This window comes from Cygnus atratus, chromosome 3 (genome assembly GCF_013377495.2).
Source record: "Cygnus atratus isolate AKBS03 ecotype Queensland, Australia chromosome 3, CAtr_DNAZoo_HiC_assembly, whole genome shotgun sequence".
Lineage (NCBI taxonomy): Eukaryota > Metazoa > Chordata > Aves > Anseriformes > Anatidae > Cygnus > Cygnus atratus.
Window position 1 is genome coordinate 48964662 of NC_066364.1, and position 21806 is coordinate 48986467.

The 21806-nt window shown below is 36.1% G+C and overlaps 1 protein-coding gene across 3 annotated transcripts in view; it reads left to right on the forward strand.

Annotated features, from left to right (window-relative positions):
* FIG4 (FIG4 phosphoinositide 5-phosphatase) overlaps positions 1-21806 on the forward strand; it is a 92030-nt gene that overhangs the window by 43758 nt on the left and 26466 nt on the right. For 2 of the 3 annotated variants that reach the window (XM_035564834.2, XM_050709848.1), the window contains exons 20-22: positions 2165-2360; positions 4958-5040; positions 10103-10192. In XM_035564834.2, coding sequence (XP_035420727.1) covers positions 2165-2360; positions 4958-5040; positions 10103-10192 — 369 coding nt within the window. Of the gene's footprint in view, positions 1-2164; positions 2361-4957; positions 5041-10102; positions 10193-13788; positions 14361-21806 lie in introns of those variants that run through there. The other variant, XM_035564835.1, reaches the window with a different exon arrangement.

Consider the following 21806-nt stretch of genomic DNA (forward strand, 5'->3'; position numbering starts at 1 on the left):
TTAGCTTTGCCACATCCAAGTTTTTCTTCTCTTTTCTCACCAATTTTTTCAATCTGTTCATTGTCAGATATCTTTCCAAGACACCTGTTTCAAGAGAAGTAATGGTCTAATGGATTTGAGTGCAAAAAAAGTGGTTCATTTAAGAATTTTTTTTTCCTGTAGAGGCTATTTCACAATTTTAAAAAAATAAATAACATGATGGTATCATCACTTTTCTTAGGTCACAAACAACCTTATTTGTAGTATGGTAATAATGACATCAGTGAATTCATAACATTTATCAGTGGAGTTGTCTGTTTTTCCTGACATGTGGCACATGTGCCTCAGTGTCCTTATTGGGTCATGGTACCAGAATTATATTTGTTTCTTCATAGGCCAGACTTTTGCAGTACGATGTCCACCTCTCTGATTCCTCCACCGTACTGGAGGCGTTCTGGTAGATTCTGGTACTTGGCTCTTGACCAGCTCTGTAGAAAAAGGAAAATAATGACTTACTCATGTCTAGATAACTTCTTCATAATGAGTTTCTCCAGAATAAGTGGAGTTTTATTTTTTGTTTTATAGGGCTGCTAGATGTGTTTTTTTTGTCTTGCATTTTTTCAGCATCTTCTGATTTATTATGACATTTCTGGAGAATTTGATAATCTGTTTTCATCTGTCAGTGTTCTGGTCCCCTAGGACAGTTAGATGTTGGCCTTCTGCCATGTGTGTGTTGGGGGTGGGATGGGGATATCACTCTTACTAGTGTTTGGCTACTTGCTTCATTCTTCAGCTTTCCTAAGAACTTCTTTTCCTGTGACCTTCACCTCATTTTGAAAGCAGGGAAGATAACTTCCTTAACTTTCTCTAAAGAGAATAGAGTATGTCTTCATAACGTTATGTAAATTTCTATCTAAGGAGATGTCAGTCTCTGCCGAGTCAGAAATTAAACGTACCTCTATTGTTTTTTCCCCCCTAACACATTTGTTCCAGCTTTAAGAGTTCTTCTCATGTATTAATGTCCTTGGGGTGGGGCAAAGGGTGCTCTCAGATCAAGAACCTTTGGGAGGACTCTTTCGCTTGTTTATTTGTATAACTAAAATACAAAAGTTTAGCTAATTCACTACAGGGATAATTCACTGTAAGAGTTTGACTGCAAAGGTACAGCTATATGACAGTCATACAGTGCTCCACTAAAGCTCAAGAGACACTGGAGACTTCCATGCCTTTGCTGATGAGAACACTAGAGCTGCAACCTGAAATACCATTTGCATTTTCATCCAACTGCATGTTGTTGTGAAAGCCTCTTAGTGTGCTTCTGTCTTTCTTTAGGGTCTTCCTTTAGGGTAAGTCACCTGCAATGTTAGAGTATGTATAGACGGTCACCTGAACAAGGAGATGTTAATCCCTGTTTCCAGAACTGATTTATGTATAAACACATTCACTACCTGCCTTCCAATCCCTCTTCCTCCAGAGTCCCTAAAAGCCTGTGACAGATTCTGAGAGGAAAGGGCACACTCAGTCAGTAGGAAAAGACACAGAGGATGTAAGGGTGCAGTTTCTGATGGGTTAAGTAATGCATACCTTTCAGAGCTTGTACAGTTAAACCCAGTGTTAGTTTCCTAAAATATAGATGCTGCATCTTACAATAAGGCATCTCTATAGTGACTAAAATTTTCAACATCAGAAATACATGCCCCATAAGGAATTGCTGAGGGGGAACTAAATTGAGGGGAAGAGGTATGGAGAAGGAAGAGGAAAAAAATGACGTTGTGATTAAGATTTGGGGCCTGAGAATAAGAAAGTTAGCAAAGTGGATAATATTAATCAGCAAGTAAAACCTTTTCCCAGAATAAAATCAAACTTGTTAATGTCTCAATGAATTTTTGTGTGTGTGTGTATATATATATATTAATATGACAGTATGGGGGAAAGATTTAAATAGAGAGCCAGGGAATTGGTGCGGAAAAGCTGTCTTAATCCAGTGAGATCTCTTTAAATGCTCTGGAATAAGAAGAGATTGATGAAAAACAAAACAATTAGGGGATTCAAAACGTGAGCAACAAGTTGCTCCAGAGGATAGAACTTCGCTTTTCCCCCAGTAAGGTAGTAATCAAAATTAGGAATTTTAAGTACTTGCTATTAATATCTTTCTGATTTCATAAATACACACTACCTTTCATAGGAACAAAAGTAATAGAGAAGAAACTGTGCTGCAGCGCAAAACTGCTGCTAGTGCTCCGCCACCCCCAAGTGAGGAGGCAGTGTCAAGTAGTTCTGAAGATGATTCTGGGACAGACAAAGAAGATGAAGGAGCTGTTTCTCAGCGTTCTACTCCAGTAAAGGTGACTGATACAGGAGATAACACAAAAATCACAGAGGTAAGCAATCATTGTGGTGGGCAAAAAAGCTAACCATGAACTTCAAGTTCACATTTCCTTAAAAAAAATTTTTTTATAAACAGTAAATATTACAGAACAATCAGAAGTAAAACACAGAGAAATTAAGAGAAAAAGGTCTCCAGCATTAGCAAAGCTGGTTATAAAACTTTGCTATTCTCATTTCCATTTAAGAGTCTTCAGTTACACTGCACATTTCACACAGCTTAAAGTGGAAAATAACATACATAAGGAAAGGAAAACAATGTTTAAAACCTATGGCATTTGAAAGAGACTCAGGTCAGGTGTAGTCCATAATACTACGTATAAAATATATCTATGTTAGTGTGGTAGTTCAAAGCAGTAGTGCACTTTGGATCATCATCCCTTACTATGCTTTAGCTCACATTTTGGTACAGATCCGAGGTCCTGAGACCTCAGACCACCGCTTTCATTTAGAAATCTCCTCCTTTTGAATGATGGTACTTGCTCATGTGGGTATTACTGTAAATTAATGTTCAATCTGACTAAATTTCACCCTGATTTATCTGTGGAGTTTTAAATTGTTTCCTGATGAAGTTCTCTGAATTGTCAAAAACAATAGAACAAAACTAATTCTAAAAATGACTGTTACCATTTTGTCACATTGGTCCTATGCTGACTGTTAACTCCAAGGTTGAAGACAGTGGCAGGATAATAGGTGCAATTGTGCATGCAGAGTATTGAGTACACTTCAACACAAGACCTAAGATACATTTTTTTAGCTTTTTAAGATGCTTAAATGAACAATGAATGCATGTAAACACAAAATATGATTTAAGTTAATATTGAATATTAATAACTTACAATTGGGTGAAATATTCTGATTTTTATTAATGCACGTGAAGAAATATTTTCCATTTTATTGCACCTTTTCATGCATCAAATTTTAGTCATAATTTGCATTGCTAATTTTCATCATTGCTTATTAAAATTGCAATGCTGAAAAGGATTACCTATTCAGTTAGGCTGTGTTAGCAATTAACTTGTGTTATCATTAATGTCTGTGCCTGCTATTGTAAATTTGTTTATCCTCTTCAAAAGTACAAAGCCTGTATTAGATGCATTATTTTTTAGGGCATAATGTTTATGGAAGCTTTTTGTTGAGAAGTCAAACATAAATTAGTAATCTTAAAGACTGTGTTACCCATTAGATTTTAATACATTCACCAGCTGATCTTCATTTAGCTTTGGAAGAGTTGTTTTTCCATTACTAGGCTAAGGAGAACATCAAATACAGGTTTTTCAAGAAAAGTTTTGAAATTATTCTTCTGGCAGTGGCAATTACTTGTTGTTTCAATACTTGTAGTTAAAAAGTTTAAAAAGAAGACCTATAATGGAGAGTTTCAAAGCTTGATGGCTGAACGTAATAACCTAACAAGAAGTAAAACAACAGTGAAAAGATGATAACCTATCTAGTTGATTAAATAAGTGTCTATTTTCTAGAACTGGTAAATCATAAAAATATTCCAGACATACTTTTCAGTTAAGCTTAAATTAGAAGAAGACTGCACTTAAAAGCATAAGCTTAAAAATATTCTATTATGTGTCTCTGTTAGCTAAATTGACAATATACTAACGCTCTAGCCAGTGTCAGTCTGCACTTTACTGTTTTCTCATTTGTGAAAATGGATTGTATATTATAGTATTCAAAAATACCAGAAGTTTGGATGGAAAGCAGCAGCTTGTGGTGTTTTTGTGTGTGAAGGAGCTGATATCTGTAAGCTTATATTCTTAGGTGCATTTTTGAGTATATATAGTTATTGCAGAACAGTTGGATGTTTGGTCAGCAATTTGAATTTTGGTATTTTTTACATCAGCAATTGTAAAGCAGAGAATTGTATGGGGGGGATGGGGAGATGTAGAACCAGCTAGTTCCTTCCTATTCATACTTCCCAGAAGTTAATAAAAATCTTCTATTCTTCTGATCAGGACATACCTTTCTGAAGAGCTTCTTTGACTCCGTTTTTTTTTTTTTGAACTAAAAGAAAGCTATTTTTATAGTTGACAGTCTTGCAATTGCATGTGCCTTATCAGTAACCCCTCAGTTCAACACTGACATACTAAGTACTATATGTGCATTGGCTCCTTATTATAGCTGACAGGTGTGATTGTGTAACTTATAAAATAAAAATAGTTTTCTATTTTACTGAAGATTGTAATTATTTCAGAATTGACAGAAGGAAATGTGAAAGCAAGTTCTGAACTAACATGTTTTTTTCTTTGTTAAATCTCAACACAGAACAGAATTTAATACATACATCTTTATATGCCCTATAAATATAAATTATTTTCCTGATTATGTTGTTTTCTCTGATGTAAATCTTTCAAAAATCCTTTACTTTCTTGTTGAACAAATGTCTTGAAGAATTTTTTTACTAAATGATTTTTATTTAAAGAAAACTTTCTAACATTACTATGTATATGAGAAACTTGTTTGGTTTTTCCAGAACTTTTAAAATTATTTTCAGATTTAGAAATAACTCTTTTTGAAAGCAAATTTGTGTTTGGATGTTGTTACAGTATCCTTGGTCTGAATGTTTGTTCTTACTATGTTCCAGAATGTAGTTCAGTCCACCAAAGATGTGTATGGAGTTAATCTTTCAGATGTTCCTTCAGAAGATGATCTCAAAATATACACAAGGTGAGATCAAGTTTCCAGCTGTAATCATTAAAAGATAACTGAAGCTAGTTAAATACAGCTTGCCAAAAGGGCTTCTTTGAAGCTTATTTAAATTATAAATTCTAGGCATATTTGGATGTATCCAAATACTGTGCTACTTTTTAAAATCAAACCATTTTCAGATGGCTGTGTCAACTCTAAATTCAGTGGAAGTAATGCATATGTCTCCAAATGCAAAATTTGGAACTTAAATCAAATGAAAGATACTTTGATAGAAATACCTGATACTAAATATATTCCTAGCAATTAATAAGCAAATTCCATATTCGGAGTGGTTCCTTGGTTCTAAACTATGTAGTCTGTGATTTTTCCTTTTTTCTTTCAAATACTGAATTACACTAATGCAAATTGATCAGAATTGAATCAGCCTTTTCTATAAACATGTATACAAAAGAACAGAAGTGTTTTTTTTAACATATCTTATTCATAGAGTTATGTGTTAACTGTACATTTTACTTGAATGTAAATAGTTGTGTGACTTTTGATGCCTAAGGAAAAATGTTTTTCTGATTAATAGCAAATTTTTTTATTGAAACATCTTGACTATTCAAGCTTGAAGTACGAAATAGTGCAAATTATAGGGAGACTTTGAGGCCATTGCTAAATCTGATATAGGCTCTGGACAGTAAAGTTGAGAAAATAGAGGAAGCAGGTAGCAGCACACTCTAGGGGCATGGATATTCAGGTGACAGGTATTTCTACTGTAAATTTCAGGAGAGGACAGAAGAGACTTTGGCTGTTGGCATTACCAAAGTTGCATGAAGTAACAGCACACAAATATATGTGGTGTGTGGGTTTACATGTGCTTGTGTTTATAAATCTATATGCACAGCATGAAATGTAGTGTGTGTAATAATGTGCTCTTACATACTTCATTTTGAACTGCATCATGCTGCCATTGGTTTGTAATAATTGGTTTCATGAACTCGAACCATACGTACAGGAAATGAGAGTAAGGTACAGCATATTGCAAGACAGAATACAGCTCTTCAGGTGGCCCAGCAAGTTCCCGCTCAGTTCCTGCACTTTGTTGTAAACTGCTACAATGTGAGGCAGCATGCTGCACAGCATGTGCAGTCGCTTCTCAGGAGCTGCTGGCTTACTGTGAGCGGTTGGAGGTAAGAGCTGGTGTGCAGGCATCAAGGTGTCACCTCCCAGCTCCAACTAAATTGTAGCAGCTACAAAAACTTCTGCTTTTATTTCAAGGGTAACTTGGACTTTTGTCCTGTATAGGACAGTTGTTACCACTCCTGCAGGAGTCATGAACTGCCAACTCCCACAGAGCAATGAGCAAATTAATAGTATGCTTCTCCAACAAAAGGGAGTGACTCCTGTTGTATCAGGAACACTTGTTTCTGAATCACCGTAACCCCATATAGGGCACTAGTTGTGTGATGCCATTGTTTAAAAAAATGTGTATTTAAGCTATTCTCACATTCATTCCTCAATATCACAGAATAGTTTCACTAGAATAGTTTCAGTTGCAGATGAACTGCAACTAGAATTGAACTGAAAAGTTACTTATACAACTCCCTGGTTAAGGACATCATTTCCCAAGTGGCAGTCTTTTTCTTTGAAAGCTAGTCAGAATAATGGGAATTCAGTACCAGAGATCAGTTGGAGAAACTTGAAGGCAAATTGAAGACCCTGTAACTTCCTAAAGGCTTGGAATGCTGTTGCCAAGAGAGCAATTGCTTATGCAAGACACCAGGAGTGCAAATCAATTACATTAGCTTAACAAACGCGTGTTTCAAACACCTGCTTGACTGTAGAATTAATGGGGTTTGAAAAGGGTTCAAGAAAACTACACGTCATCTCAGATAAACATCATGTGTATACTGAAGTGAATACTTGGGAGGCATGCACTGAAATGAGCTTGTGTGCATTTGTTTTCTAATGTGTAATAGCAGTGACTATCTAGTATTTGAATCATCTTTAATTTGTGATGGATATTCTGATTCACTTTGATCTTTTCTGGTTTGATGATATGTTATGTCTTAGTTCATTAATCCTGACTATTAATTATCCTCTTAAACATTTTAAGGAAAAAACAGTAATTTTCTTCATATTTAAAAACTATTTTTCTGTTAACTTTTGTTTAGGGGTAGCTACTTTTCTTGCACTCTTTTGTGCTTTGCAATTCCTGTTTCTAGCTATTCATTATGTACGGTGTAATTTGAAGATGGTTCACTTGATACAGGTTGAGGAGGATGTTTCTCATTACCTCTGATGAAGTTTTTAACATATCTCTAACTTCAGTTCTTTACTTTAATCACTAGAAGATGGGTGCCAATTTGCCAAGTATCCTTTGCTATGTAAGTTAGTTGCAGTTATTTTGGAAATGGCCCGGTGTGGTGTTTTCACACTGATGGCTGGCAGAGCTCCACCACACCACTGTTTCACGCTCCCTCCTCAGAAGAGCAAGAGGAGAAAACATGATGAAAAAGACTCTTGGGCTGAGATAAGGACAGGGAGATCACTCTGTAGTTACCCTCATAGGTAAAACACTCAGCATAGGGAGATTTGTGTAATTTATTGCATAGTGCTAAGAACACACTGGAGCAAAGTAAAAACACCTTCCCTTCCATTCACTCCCGTCTACATCTTTTCCCCCGAGCAGTGCAGGGGAATGGGGAATGGGGGCTGTGGTCAGTCCTTAATGCTTCATCTCCTCCGCTCCTTCATGGTCACTCTCTGCCCCTCCTGCTCCACCGGGGGCTCCTCCATGGGCTGCAGCGTGGAGATCTGCTCTGTGTGGGACCCATGGGCTGCAGGGGGACAGCCTGCTCCACCAGGGGCCTCTGCACAGGCCGCAGGGGAACTGCTGCTGTGGTGCCTGGAGCACTTCCTGCCCTCCTGCTGCACTGACCTGGGGGTCTGCAGGGCTGCTTCTCTCACACTTGCTCACTCCTCTCTCCCAGCTGCTGTTGTGCAGCAGTTTGTTTTTTTTCCCTTTCTTCAATCTGCTCTCCCAGAGGCCCATCCAGTGTCACTCCCTGGCTCTGCTCCGGCCAGCGGCGGGTCCCTTTTGGAGCCATCTGGAGCTGGCTCTGATCAGACATGGGGCAGCTGCTGGGCTCTGCCTCACAGAGGCCACCCCTGCAGCCCCCTGCTACCAAAACCTTGACACATAAACCCAACGCAGACAGTGCTGATTGTTGTCTACTGCAAGCTACTTTGTGCAGATGAGCATTTTACAATTTTTCAGGCTGGACCAACATTCATATTGTTACAATAACACTGTAAACTCCATGGGGGCTTTGAAGCTCCCCATTCATATCCTGTTCAAGACCAAAAAAGCTTGCATTTATTTCACTTCCCTCAAGGAATGCAGATTTTAAAAATACAACAGTTACAGAGTCTTACGTCTTTTATATAGCATGACATAGGGCTATTTATGGTCTGATGTGCTGATTTATGTGGAAAGTATAGATTTTACATACATCCTTTATTATAATGTACAGCATTTGAGAATAGCAGCAATTTATTTCACAGTATGATTATAGTTCTTACTTCAAATCTCCTTCTATTATTATAATGATGGAAATAGAGATAGAAGATCTTGGCTCTACTTGACATTGTTGGACATGTTGCATATTTTTGTCTTTGTTAGCATCAGTTTATTACTCTCCGAGGACTCACAGATATAAAGTACCTCAGATTAAGTTACTAACTGATACATATAAAGTATATATGCAAATGAAAAATAATTTGAATCTGTTCATCGCATTTTCACTGATGTCTGAGATAATCTGTGTTAATTCTCATCAAAATAGGAATAAATTGAGGATGTATACTGCAGATCAGCTGTGCATGGTATCCTACTGAAGTCTGGTATCTTACTGATGTCTTACTTGTAATGATTTGGGCCTTGTATGTTTCAGAATATTGGATAATTTGAAGCAATTAATGAAAATACACCTTTAGTTTGCCCTTATTTGTGTTCAAATAAACATTTTTTTTCACTTTGGTTCAATAGCAGACTCCTGCGCTAGAAGATAGTTAACTATTTCCTCTGATAATTCTCCTATCTAGAAATGTAATGTTGCATTTTTCTGATGCTTTCAGTGCTAAAGTATAGAATCTGGATGGAACAGAAAGAAAAGCCACAATCAGTTGTTTGGGAATGTATTATTCCATTGTCTTCTGGATAGTATTCCTTGTAATTGCTTTTGTACTGTTTATTGCCCCCTGCTAAAATGAAGTAAATATTTCTGAAATAGAGCAATAAACCTATTTTTAAGTTAAATGGGAGTTTACTATTTAAAAACAAACTCTGCCTTAGAAAATTGAATTAAGATCACAACTAACATTGACTTCCATCTACAGTAGCACAGTTTTAGAGAGTGAACAAATTGAGTGTAAATGTGAGTTAAGTACACACTCGTATATTTGAAACCCTTTGACTTGTCTTATTAGACTAGGAATTAACTTTTTTTCTCTATTTCCTTCCAATTGATTACCAAGAGGAAAAAAAAAAGGACAAAAAAAAAACCTATGGTATTTTACGTCTTCGGTGTCTTCCAGCAAACATTTGGAGATGGGGAAATTCTCCCAAAAGGTTGTGCTTGTGAACTGGACTGCCACCATTTCACCTGAATGGACTAGACTGAGTTTGTCTGAGGGCTGACTTAAATCTAAAACCTGAGGGACTTTCTGTCTCTTGTGTTGACTTTTACCATAGGTTACCCAACTGACTGCTTTGAAGAAGACAAAGGAGGTGACTGTTGAGGGCTGTTTTGTAGGAGCAGAGGCCTGTTTCTGCCCCTTGAATTCCTACGTGATTATTAATTTAATAGGCAAACTTTTTTCAAGCTAAAAGAAGCTGCTGAGTATTCACATGCACCTGTTGTGAGGTTTTAAAACTCCCTCTTATTTACCACAGGGGTAGGTTTTCATTAGTGGCTTGCATATTTTTACTTAAAGACTCATTGTTTGTGTCACTTTCTTTCATCTGTTGAAGGTCTGGGGGATAGTTCATTCATTTTCTTCAATGTACTCTCCTCTCTTCTGTTTTTCACAGATTTGTTCAGCTGGGACAGAGTCAACATAAACCAGACAAGAGCAGCCAGCAATTTTGCTCAAAACTCCATTTGGATAGAGTTATAAATTTGTAAGTATTCTTTTTCTTTTAGTCTTTTTGTATTTACTTTTGTCATTAGACCTAAAAAATTATCTGGTAAATTTGATGTTAGAGAGACATACTTCTGTTGAGGATTCAGTACATAGCATGAAGAATCAGGTTCATACTTCTCCCTTGTAACTTAAAAAGTGCATTTTTGTTGTTGTTTTTTAACTTGTTTATTTTTTAGGTTTTGTTGTGTCAAAATTTTTGCATTCTAAATTCTTAGCATTCATGATTTATCACTACATAAAATGCTGAAGTTATTGAGTATATGCTTGGTTATACAATTGCTTTTGAAAAAGGTTGCTTGAAAGAGGTTGGTTGATGTATATTCCTTCATAAAAAACTTTCAAAATTGCAATTCAGAGTTTAGTGTGCAGTAACCTTGAGTTTATTTGTCCTAAGAAAGCTACAAATGCCCTGTATTTATTTTAATGTACATTTATGTAGTCTTGGGAGGTCAAATGGGATATTTTTCTATTTTTATTTTTCTAATGGATGGTCCAGTGCCGGGGAGAGTAGGGTAAAGGGGGAATGGATTCCTGCTTTGTTTTGAGCACTTGATGCCTATCTGTGTCACTGAAGTCAGAGGATCTGTGCTAGCTTAAATCACTATGCAGTGCATTTCAACAAAAGAGCATGTTGAGTCTGCATAAATGTTATGTGAGCAATTAAAATCCACGACATTTTCCTCAGGAAAGGGAAAATCAAGGTTGAAATGCTTCCTGTCAACAAAACACTGCTTGAATACTTAATCCCAAAAGATTCATACGGGGGCTGTATTCAACAAAGCCAGACAATTGAGGTAGGATGGTAGGAGTATCACTCTGTAGGGATATCTGCTATATGGAATAACTTCTATGTATTCTTTTTTACTTCCAATTTTCTGTTAAGCTGAAAAATAAAATTCAAGTTATAATAGGTGCACCTTTTTAATTTACACTGAAATAAGGAATGTAACTGTTTGTGATTATGGATTGATTATCACTGTACAAGAATGTCCTCTAGTGATAGGACAGATCATTTGAATTTTTTCTTAATACTAAAAACATTGGATCATGGTGTTATTCAAGAATCATACTATTATTGATGCAGGTATTGACATTTAGATGATCAGCTCCTAAATTCCCAGTTGAAATCTCCCTGTACTGCAAGCTGCTTGAAGTTTTACCATGGCAGACTTTTACTTGCTTTTGTTTCTGAGTACGTGATCTCTTGCCTGACAACACTGCCACTCCATAGGACTACAGACCTCTATAGCAATCCTCTGATTTAGACACATGAGCTTTATTTCCTGCACTCCCTCTAGTCCATTCCCTGGGTGCTGATGAAGTGGGGAAAGCCTGAACACGGCTCTTGCCTGAGCAGGAATAAAGACTGTGGGTGTCTAATGAGGGAGCAGGATACCATGGAACAAATCTATTATTGTGTATAAGACAAATACTACCTAATATCAGTTCTTAGTCATTTGATATTATATATATTTAAATTGATGGCACCACTGTGCATTGTTCATCATTAATAAGCTTACACTTCGTAGATGAATATATCTGTAGTTTTATAATGAATTACACCTGATGGGTATTAAAATAGTAAGGTAGGTTGGCAAACTGTAAAATTGTTTTTAAACATGAAGGAACAACTCAGAGTGTTTTGAAAGGAAATGGTTATTAAGAAATCATTTTATAACAATAGGAATATTTTTGCTTTGAGCAAAGGTGATTCTATTTGTGTAATTGCAAAGTCTCCCAGTGTGTTTTTGACAGTTGTAGGAGACAATCATTCAGGTTGGGATGCCCCATCCCTGGAGGTCTTCAAGACCAAGTTGGATGAGGCCCTGAGCAACCTGATCTAGCAGGTGGTGTTCCTGCCCATGGCAGGTGGGTTGGATCTGGATGGTTTTTAAGGTCCCTTCCAACGCAAGCCATTCTATGATTCCTTTCTTGCCCCCTTAACTTAGAATAAATTGTTCCCCATGCTCTACTGCTGTAAAATCAACACAATAAAGAGAGTCCATGCATATAATTGTGATGGCATATGGGTGGAGTCAGACATTCTTTTTATTCTTTTCTCAAGTATAATTTCCTTGCATATCTGTATTGTGGAAGTGTCAAAGTCATAGAGCACGCAAATCTGTGCCTACTGTCACTCCTCCTATTAAAATCATACAGCTCATCTTTCTCTGCCAGCTCTACCAAACTTGTTCTTCTGTGCAGATCTGAGAGGAAACAGTATTTTATAGCTGGTAGTTGGTTGTGTTTGTTTGTTTGTTTTTTCCTAAAAGTCTATGTTTGTACAGCTTAAAAAACAAACAAAAAAAACCCCAACAACTTAATCTTTAGTTTTGCAACTTCTTAAAAACTTTGAAGTATTGTTTGGATGGCAACAGAATGTTCTTTCAAAAAAAGTCGTAAATGTAGCCATTCTTTAAAAGCATGTTCTTCAATTCTGGAACAATGAAGCTTTCTTCCTGTGTGCTAATATTTGAATTGGTGCTCTGAATCAGAAATTTCCTTGGAGAATACTAACCTCTTAGACATAAAATGTTATAAACATATTAAGCTCAAGATTAGGTTGAGAGAGAGTTTTCAGTACCAGCAGCTGAGGCACATCTTGCGTTTTGTTGGGCTGTATGTTCCCTTATTTCTCCAGTAGTTCTTCAAGAAATCAAAAAAAATGGTGCTAGGTACATTTTAAAATGTAGTTCCAGTAGTTCCTTGCAGATAAAAATGCAATTAAACCCCAGTCATTTTAATAGTAAAATGAAGTACTCAGTCTAAAACTTTGGTTTCTTATCAGCAGTGAGATAGAATACAGTTATATAAATGTCCTATGCATGATTAATTTTTGCATCTATGTCATTTCCACACTTTTCAAGGAAATCTTTTATTTACATCCTTTTTAGATTGTAAAATTGCTCACAGCCTTAAATCTTGTGGCCATTTGTATGTATCAACTACATAAAACCAATATAAATGTTTCTTAACTCACTATTACTTAAGGTATGCTTTTTAAGTATTTGAGCCAGTAGATTAGATTTCATATATACTGTTACGGGACAAGTCAATTTTGTAGAGCACACTTTATTAGCACATTTATGAACGTGAATATGCACTGTAGAAATAATGAAGAAAGAAGCTTCTGGCCTAAATTTAGAAACTGCAAGTATAGATTAGAAGTAAAAAAGTGACACTTGAACAAGGACAAACATGATTCTTTTAGTACAATGTATTATGGTGTATCTGAAGAAAGACTTTGTTGAGTACTGTGGTATAATTGCTGTTGGCTGACACCATGCACCTGTACCTAGTTTCCTAGTACTCCCTGCAGTGTGATAAAAATAATCTAGGAGTGCTAGAAATTTGATTTCCTCTTGAACAAGGAATTGAGTGTTTTGATTCACTGTATCACTTCTGGAGAAGAGTGTAGATATGCTTTAATGAAGAGCAGCTAGCTGGTTGCATATATCAGGGTACAAGGTGTTTTCAGTGCCTCTGTACATTGTGGCCTATGCAATATAGCAACAATGCTTACACCAACTTTAATTAATCCATATATGTCTACTATCCTATTTTGTTATGCAGGGCATTGATGAAGCTCAAGCAGGAGAACAATTCAGTGATACCTGCAGTATGGTACAGAGCTGTGTTCTCCTTAAATCTTTAAAAAATGGACCTTCTTCAAAGATGTATCATGTAGTCCATGTTTTCAAAATTCTCTTGACGTTAAATGTGTAATTTTCAATTTCTGTTAACTAATTGAATGTTTTACTGGAGTATTTTTAATCTGACAATACCACTTTAAAATATTAAAGTAAAAATACAGCAGAACATTTTGTAATTCTAATGGAGTGTTTTACAGCCCTAGCTACTTTTGAAAACTGTTACTTTTGAGAGCTGATTACCTCTGTTCAGAGCAATTGTGTTGTTCATTCAGTAGTTCCATATGAATTTGTTCGTATAAGGTCTGTTTCTGGGAGGATTAGAAAAAAAATTATGTTAAATTTGCTAAGTAAACATGGCATCACTTCCTTATAACTGCACAAAACAAACAGTTGTTATTGAGTGTATCATCTTTCTATGTATTTAAATCTTTGGAGTTCTTGGGGGGGGAAGTCCTGATGTTGAAAGGCAGAAATAAATGAATAAGGTATCTGAAGAATGGTTAGTATATTTATTTTTTACATAAAACCTTTGCTAAATATCTAAATGGTTTTTTGACACTGCTGTGGGAACAAAGGCAAAAGTAAAGTGCATTCATAATTAGTCAACAAGTAACTTTAGAAATTATAAGCTCATATCCTGATTAATCTTAAAGTAGTGTCACCTTCAATAACTTGCTTGTCATTTGCCTAATTATTAGTAGATTTACATACATACTGCATAAGTCAAAAGATAGTATTTTCCCCTATGCATTTGAGTATAGTATTTATCGAGGAGTAATATATTCTCTTTCATATTGGAAATAATTATACTAGTTGGTTCCATTATAAGCACCGATGGTGCAAAATAATGAGCATTTCCTATAACTTCAGTAAGAGCTACAGTCTTTTCACCCCTGTAGTACAGTATGTACTATCATGAACCAGGGATGATGCCCTTTCTCTCACAGTGCTTCATTTATTAACTAGATTCTTTCCTCCTTTTATTTTGAATGTGCAGAATGAGCTGCTGAGACAACATCTAATAGTGAGCCTCTGGTGTGGTGCTCCAAAATCATTCAGATTTTTATTCTAGTTGTCATACAGAATTGCAGAATGGCTTGGGTCGGAAGGGACCTTAAAGATCATCTAGTTGCAACCCACCTGCCATGGGCAGGGACACCTCCCACCAGACCAGGTTGCCCAGGGCCCATCCAACCTGAACTTGAACACCTCCAGGGATGGGGCATCCACAGCTTCTCTGGGCAGCCTGTGCCAGTGCCTCACCACCCTCTGAGTAAGAAATTTCCTCCTAACGTCTAATCGAAATCCTCCCCTCTTTTAGTTTAAAAGTTTCCCCTTGTCCTTTTGCTATCTGCCTGTGTAAAAAAGTTGCTCACCATATTTTTTATAATATATTTTTATATTTATATTTTTTATAATATATTTATAATATATTTATATTTACTTAGGATTCAAACAAGACAATAGAGTATGCTTTGTCTCCTTTAGATACTCTTTAGAGACTTGAGGAGAACTAATCTTGTGGCTTTCTGGTGACTGTTGTACTTGTGAGCTAAGTAGTCCATGCACCAGTTCTTTGAAGTGTGAAACATATTTGCTGAAACCAAAGCTATAACTGTAAGTTTGCTGTAACCATATCTTCTCTTACTGTAGAGACAATACTACTCTTAGTGGGATGGTAACACCATGAAGCCTGGTCACAAGTGGGATGAAAATAACTGCTCTAACTCTTTGCGTTTCAAGGATGCTGTCATTCAGGACTTGGAGTTTGCATTCCTATCTGTGTAATTTTCATTGGGAGGACGTAGAAATACAAATCTCTCAGGGATATATGATAGCCTAGTCCTAAATAACATGCTCTCCTTTGTGACTCTACTGTTAAGTTATTAAACCTGTTCATCAGATTAGATTTTTACTTGAATAATGTTAGATAAATGCCTTTAATTAAATGACTGGATAATACAAGCACTCCATAAACATTTACAGCTTAATATCACAGCATCACAGAATGTCTGAGGTTGGGAGGGACCTCTGAAGATCATCTAGTCCAACCCCCATGCCGAGCAGGATCACCTAGAGCACATTGCGCAGGATGGCATCCAGGCAGGTTTTGAATATCTCCAGAGAAGAAGACCCCACAACCTTTCTGGGCAATCTGTACTAGTGCTCTGTCACCCTCACAGTAAAGAAGTGCCTCCTCATATTTAGATGGAACTTCCTGTGTTTCAGAATGTGCCCATTGCTTCTTGTGGGGTTATTAATCAAAATTGGCATGCATGAAACTGAAGTTCTCTCAAAGCATTTTTAGCATGTTGAAAATTGAGATTTAAGTAACTAAATGCTCAAAATACACTTTGTTGTCCAAGTTTCATCAAGTCTAAGGAAGTGACTTTGACTTACAAGTGCTTCAGATATGTCATGTCTTTAGAAACAAATCAATAAATAGAGAAAGCATCAAATTAGTGTAGTGGGTTTTGATATGTTTTGGTTTTGCTTAATAACTGTTCAGTTTCTAGTTGACTAGGCAGGCCAACTACATTTGAGTAGGTATCGTCTTTTGGTGCTAGATAATGATATTTTTAAGTTATTACAGTGTTCTGATGTTAAATGCCATTGCTAGAGGTTCAGCTTGAATGCTTTAAACTAGGTAAATATCTGCAGAAGCTGTGGGTGCTTTGAAAAGCAGTCTGCTTTACAAGCACCTAGATATAAATATAGATGGAATAGTGTTTGGTACTAATACTGAAAAACACCCATGTTAGTGTGTTGTAATCAACTGGAAGAATATGTTAGTGAGGCTTAGAAGAAACAAGCACTCTGGGAAAAAAAATAGAAAAGTTGAATTTCCACAATATTATTCATGCAATTTATTAATGAAAAATAAAAGAAAATGCTGATTTGGTGAGAGTGTAATTGCAGAGGGTGAAATCTACAGAAGTTTCAACTCTTTTGAAATAAGAGCTTTGTTTTGTTTAAGAAAAGCATAAAAAGACACATTTTAGTATTAGTTTACATTCCAGTATAGTACCACAGAATTCTAAGATTAAGAAGCCTCGACAGGAATCACAATACAATTTAAAATAAGGAAGAACAAGAATTCATTCTGTGCAGAAAGAGTTAACTTTTTGCAGATTCTTTAGCTATACATGTTTAATTCTAGAACAGACGAATGTTTCTATGATGCAACTTAGCAAAATCTTTCTACATCTTGGTAAGATATAACTTGATTTTAGGTATGCAGCCAAACTGTGGATGACTGGTGACTTTATAACTGACCTTGTTGGTAATGGTTTTTGTCTTGTTTCCTGTATTGCTTGTAGTGATGTGTACTTTGACTAGGTTTCCTAGAACATCTGTAAAACACCTGCAGAGAATTCTGACCTTCAATTTGTAATTTGACAGAGCATTACAGTATTGTAAGATTTGAAAACATGCAATATGTAATATTTTTCATGTAATTTAACATGAAAACAATTTTCTTTGCATAGACAAGGGGTTTTTATACAGGTTCTAAAACAAGTACAACTGTGGAAGGACCGGAGTCTTACCTTGAAGTTACTTGCAGTAATGTTTATGTTTAAGTTTGGTTTATGTTTCAAGCATAACATCTTTCAGAGTAACATCTTTTGCCCTGAGACCGAGAGTAGATCTATCCCTCCATAGATTCCTGGTTCCTTAGGGAAACTGATGTGATGTCTATCAGCATAGAAACAAATTGCTCCAAAAGTCAGATCTTGGAGAAACTTGCAAAAAATATTAACGTTCAACACCAAGAGCTGCATAAATCAGACCTGAGCAATATGCAGTGGCTATGATTTTCAGAAATTACTAGCCACAGTACCAGCAATTAGTAATTTGTTTGTTTTTCTTCTTTACCTCTTAAAAGGTGAACACTTATTCTGTCTCTACTGTTCTAAGAGTAGGAATAGATTTTAGATTGTTTTCTCAGCTGTAGTAGTCATAGCTGAACAAAACTAAATTGCAGTATTCAAAATTGGGTCAGAATTTTATCTGCTTTGGAACTCATGTGATTGGCCCTTAAAGAAATACTAGTTGTAATTTCTCCTATAAGAGGCATTACTTCTCAGAATTTACATTTCAATCACTTCTTAATATCTAATGCTTCAGAAGTTAGTGATTTAAGGAATATTTTTAATACTTATTACACCAACAACAGTGTGCTGCCTTTTGTGCACAATCCTTTTTACCCCATTTACACTAAATTTTTATTCCAATTACAGTACACGTAAAATCTAACTTATCAGACATTGCAGCATCTAATGGAGTTGTCCACACAACTCTGCATTTTAAAGTTTCTACCAAATTTATGATTAAATTGATCAGCATTTGGTAATTAAATTATAAAGAATGGGCAATTACATTTTAATTTTAAAACACTGCATTTACCTTTTTGAGTGCACTGTAATGTTGCTAAGATACCTAGGATCAAACTTCCTCCCATTTCTCCACCCAGATAAAATACATTTTATACAGAGAACATGGAGCAGAGCAGGAATTTTTAATGCACACTTTACTATAGTAATGCTAGACCAACTGGTGAAGTATGGTTATGGTATAAATGATATGAGCACAGAGCCAAGTTCAATTAGCTCTGAGCTGGCACTGGCCAACTCATATGCTCTGCTGTTTTAATGATACAACAGAAATGTGCATTGTACATGTAATGCAGTTAAGTGTCTAAAAAAAGAGAGCTGTCTCGGTTCATTTTTAGTACTGCCACTTTTGCAGCCAACAGTGGTGTCACTGAGACGCTAAATTGCAACCATCCCATGTAACTATTAAAGTTCAATATAATTCAGAGCAGTTTCTTGATATGTTGCTGAAAATTAGCTGGTTGTAGTCTGGAATAAGCATGTTTCCATGATTTGCTTCAGTGGAAATTTGGGGCTGGAGCTGATGCATCAATTACTTTTGGGAAGAGCAGTCCAGACTGGAAATGCACTGAACAGGTTTCCTTATAACAAACTCTGTGTATAATCAGTAAGAGTAACAAAGAAGAAGAATTAGAGGTGTCATTTTTCACACTTCACTCTTCTTCCCTGGAATTTAGATCTGAGGGACATCTATTTAAATGACTTCCCCTTTCCCTCGCAGAGGTCCCAGGAGGTGCATGCAGTTGTCTCCTCTGAAAGAAGAAAAAAACAATTTTAGCAGCATTGCTTCTTCTGGCTGTTCTTCTTTGTGCACTAGGACTATAGTAGGACAGTTTTCGATGTAATGTCTGTAGCTCTGATAAGTGGTTGTCCAGAAGTGACGGTAAGACGAGGGGCTCTACTGGATTTCAGTTAAATGTCGTATTTTATTTGGATGCTGTAGTTATAACAACTGAACAACCAATATTCTGTGCCATTCAGCATAGTCCCAAGAGAGAAAGCACAAATGTAGATGTTTTAAATTTGCACTATACTTGCTGAGAACTCAGTAAAATCAGGAAGTATCATGGCTTATGTGTATAAACCTTTTGCAAGTACAATGTTTGTCTTCAGTTCCCAGACAAGTTAGAAAAAAACATTTTTTTTGCATTATTATATTAAATCTATGCAGTTGTTTTTCACTTTTTTATAAAAGTATTTCATCTTGCTAGTCAATTTATTGTGTTTCATAGGAAGGGAGTATAGTATAAATTACTTGATTGGTTTGAGATGGTCAGAAGGGCTTGAAAGGAAATTTCTGTTGTAGTCCCATCTTGTTTAAAATCAAAGTAAGTCAATTCTGCATTCTAGTTTTTTATTTTTTAATCTGGCATTATCAGTTTTCACTAAGTTTTAATTCAGAGGTAGCCTTGTAATTTTACATCTCTGGAAATCAAATGGTTGCTATTACAGTATAAATGCTGGGTAGTTCTGAATGGGCTGATATTCTCTGGCTGTTGTACTGAAACTTTTTCTCCAAACTTCTCTTCCAGTTGATTGGGAATAAGTGGGGCTTTTTCCAAATTGACCTTGCAAACATTAGTTCATGGCCATAGCACAACTAGAACATTGCTGTATTTCATTTATAGAAGAGCTATGCCATCATTTTAGTGTCTCAGTTCTTCAAAAGCACCATTCATTGTTTTTTCCCTTTAAAAGAGGAGGTTATACACAAACAAGTAACTTCTCGTTTCTTGAAGAGCACCCAGATAGTGAATCATGACTGTGATTTCTGTCCAATATGGCAATGATGCTAATATATGTGAATCTTCCTTGCATTTGGGCTGGTTAATGTCTGCTTTTGGAAATAGTTGGCTTTGACAGGAAGTTGCTGCTGTAGTTTTGTAGCTGAGAAGTTCTGAGTCCAAAAATGTATGCATATGCTAATACAATAATAGCATTCTGACTGTTTTTCAGCCACTGGCTATTATTCCAATACACTGTTATGTAAAGTTTTTAGAAATTTTGTCTTCGTTAACTAAAGTAGTAGGTGACAAAGGAAAAAGCTAGTTGAAAAAAATCTCAGGTATTAAATGCAGTTTTGCTCAATGTATTATCAAAGAAGATGTAGTAGGCCTTGGAAATCTCCATAAATGACAAGATTCTAAGGTTGATCAGAAAATAACTAGTGTGTGAGGAGAAATGAAATACATTTAGTTGTATAATAGTGATGTGGAGGAGGCAAATGACTGTTCACCATTTCTCTCAGCCTAAGAGCAATGAGCAACCAAGGCACATAATCACAAATGAAAGGAGCGTAGCATCAGACACAGCTAAGTAGTAGAGCGTATTCCCAAAGGATTCCATAAGTCTCAGAGAGACAATAGAAAAATCAGTGAATACCTAAGGAAATCACTTCTCATGAAACAGTAGCCCAGTTTCAAATTTTGCCACAGGTAGTTTCTCAATCCTGTTTGCTGAAATATGGGAGAATATACTGGAGAAGGGATTGTTCAGTACCTCTTGTAGTGAATACTTTGGCAGCTTCATTTACAGAGAGTGTTTATAAAGCAGATGTATTTTAATAGCCATCTAAAGAGTTAAATTAGCTTTTCCAGCTGAAATACAAACTCAAAATTTATTAAACCGATGATTCGGAGAACTCTTCAAAACATATATGTCATTTTTTTCATAACCAATAAATGATTTATTTCTCCTGCTTAGGATTTACAGGTGCATTGCATCCACTGTTCTAGATAACTCAGAGTTCTGTCAGATAGTTTTTTTCTTGCAGTTCATTTCAAAATTAGACTTCCACTAAATCAAGTAGTATTTACAGAAGGAAAAGTTAATGCATAGGTTGCCTTCAGATGTCAATGTATTAGGCATTGAATGTTCTGTTACAGAATCCAAACTGATCTGCTCTCAAACAGTTAAAACATCCACACTGTTCAACTCTGGGAGTGTTTTATAAATAAATTAGTAAAATATTGCTGGGAAATGCACATAGTATATTTATGAATACTGCTTTCACAATAGCTAAGTGCTTTAAAATGAAAATGATTTGTTACACAGGTACTTTTAGAGTTTATTCATTTATTATGTATTGAGTATAAATAGTTTTGTTACTACGTTGCAGTTGATTGTGGAGAACGCATCATTACTGCTGAAGAATTTGGCTTAGAGCCATAGAATATTATAAATTGGAAAGGACCCTGGAGGTCATCTCCTCTGAGCAAGGGATTGGATCAGGACCAAATTAGGCTGCTCAGGGCCATGTACACTTGAGTTTTGAATATCCTTAAGGAGCAAGGTTCTCCAGCCTCTCAGAGCAACCAATTCAGTGTCTGACACCCCTCACAGTGGAAGAAAGTTCCCTTCTACCTAACCAGAATATCCCACATTGCAATTTGTATGCGCTTTCTGAAATCTGCCTTTTTATCATGCACCGATAAGAATAGTCTGGTTGCATACTATCTATACCATCCCGTTAGGTAGTTGGAGACTACGGCAATAAGGCCGGCTGTGGCTTCTCTTCTCTTGGACTGAACAAACTCAGCACTTG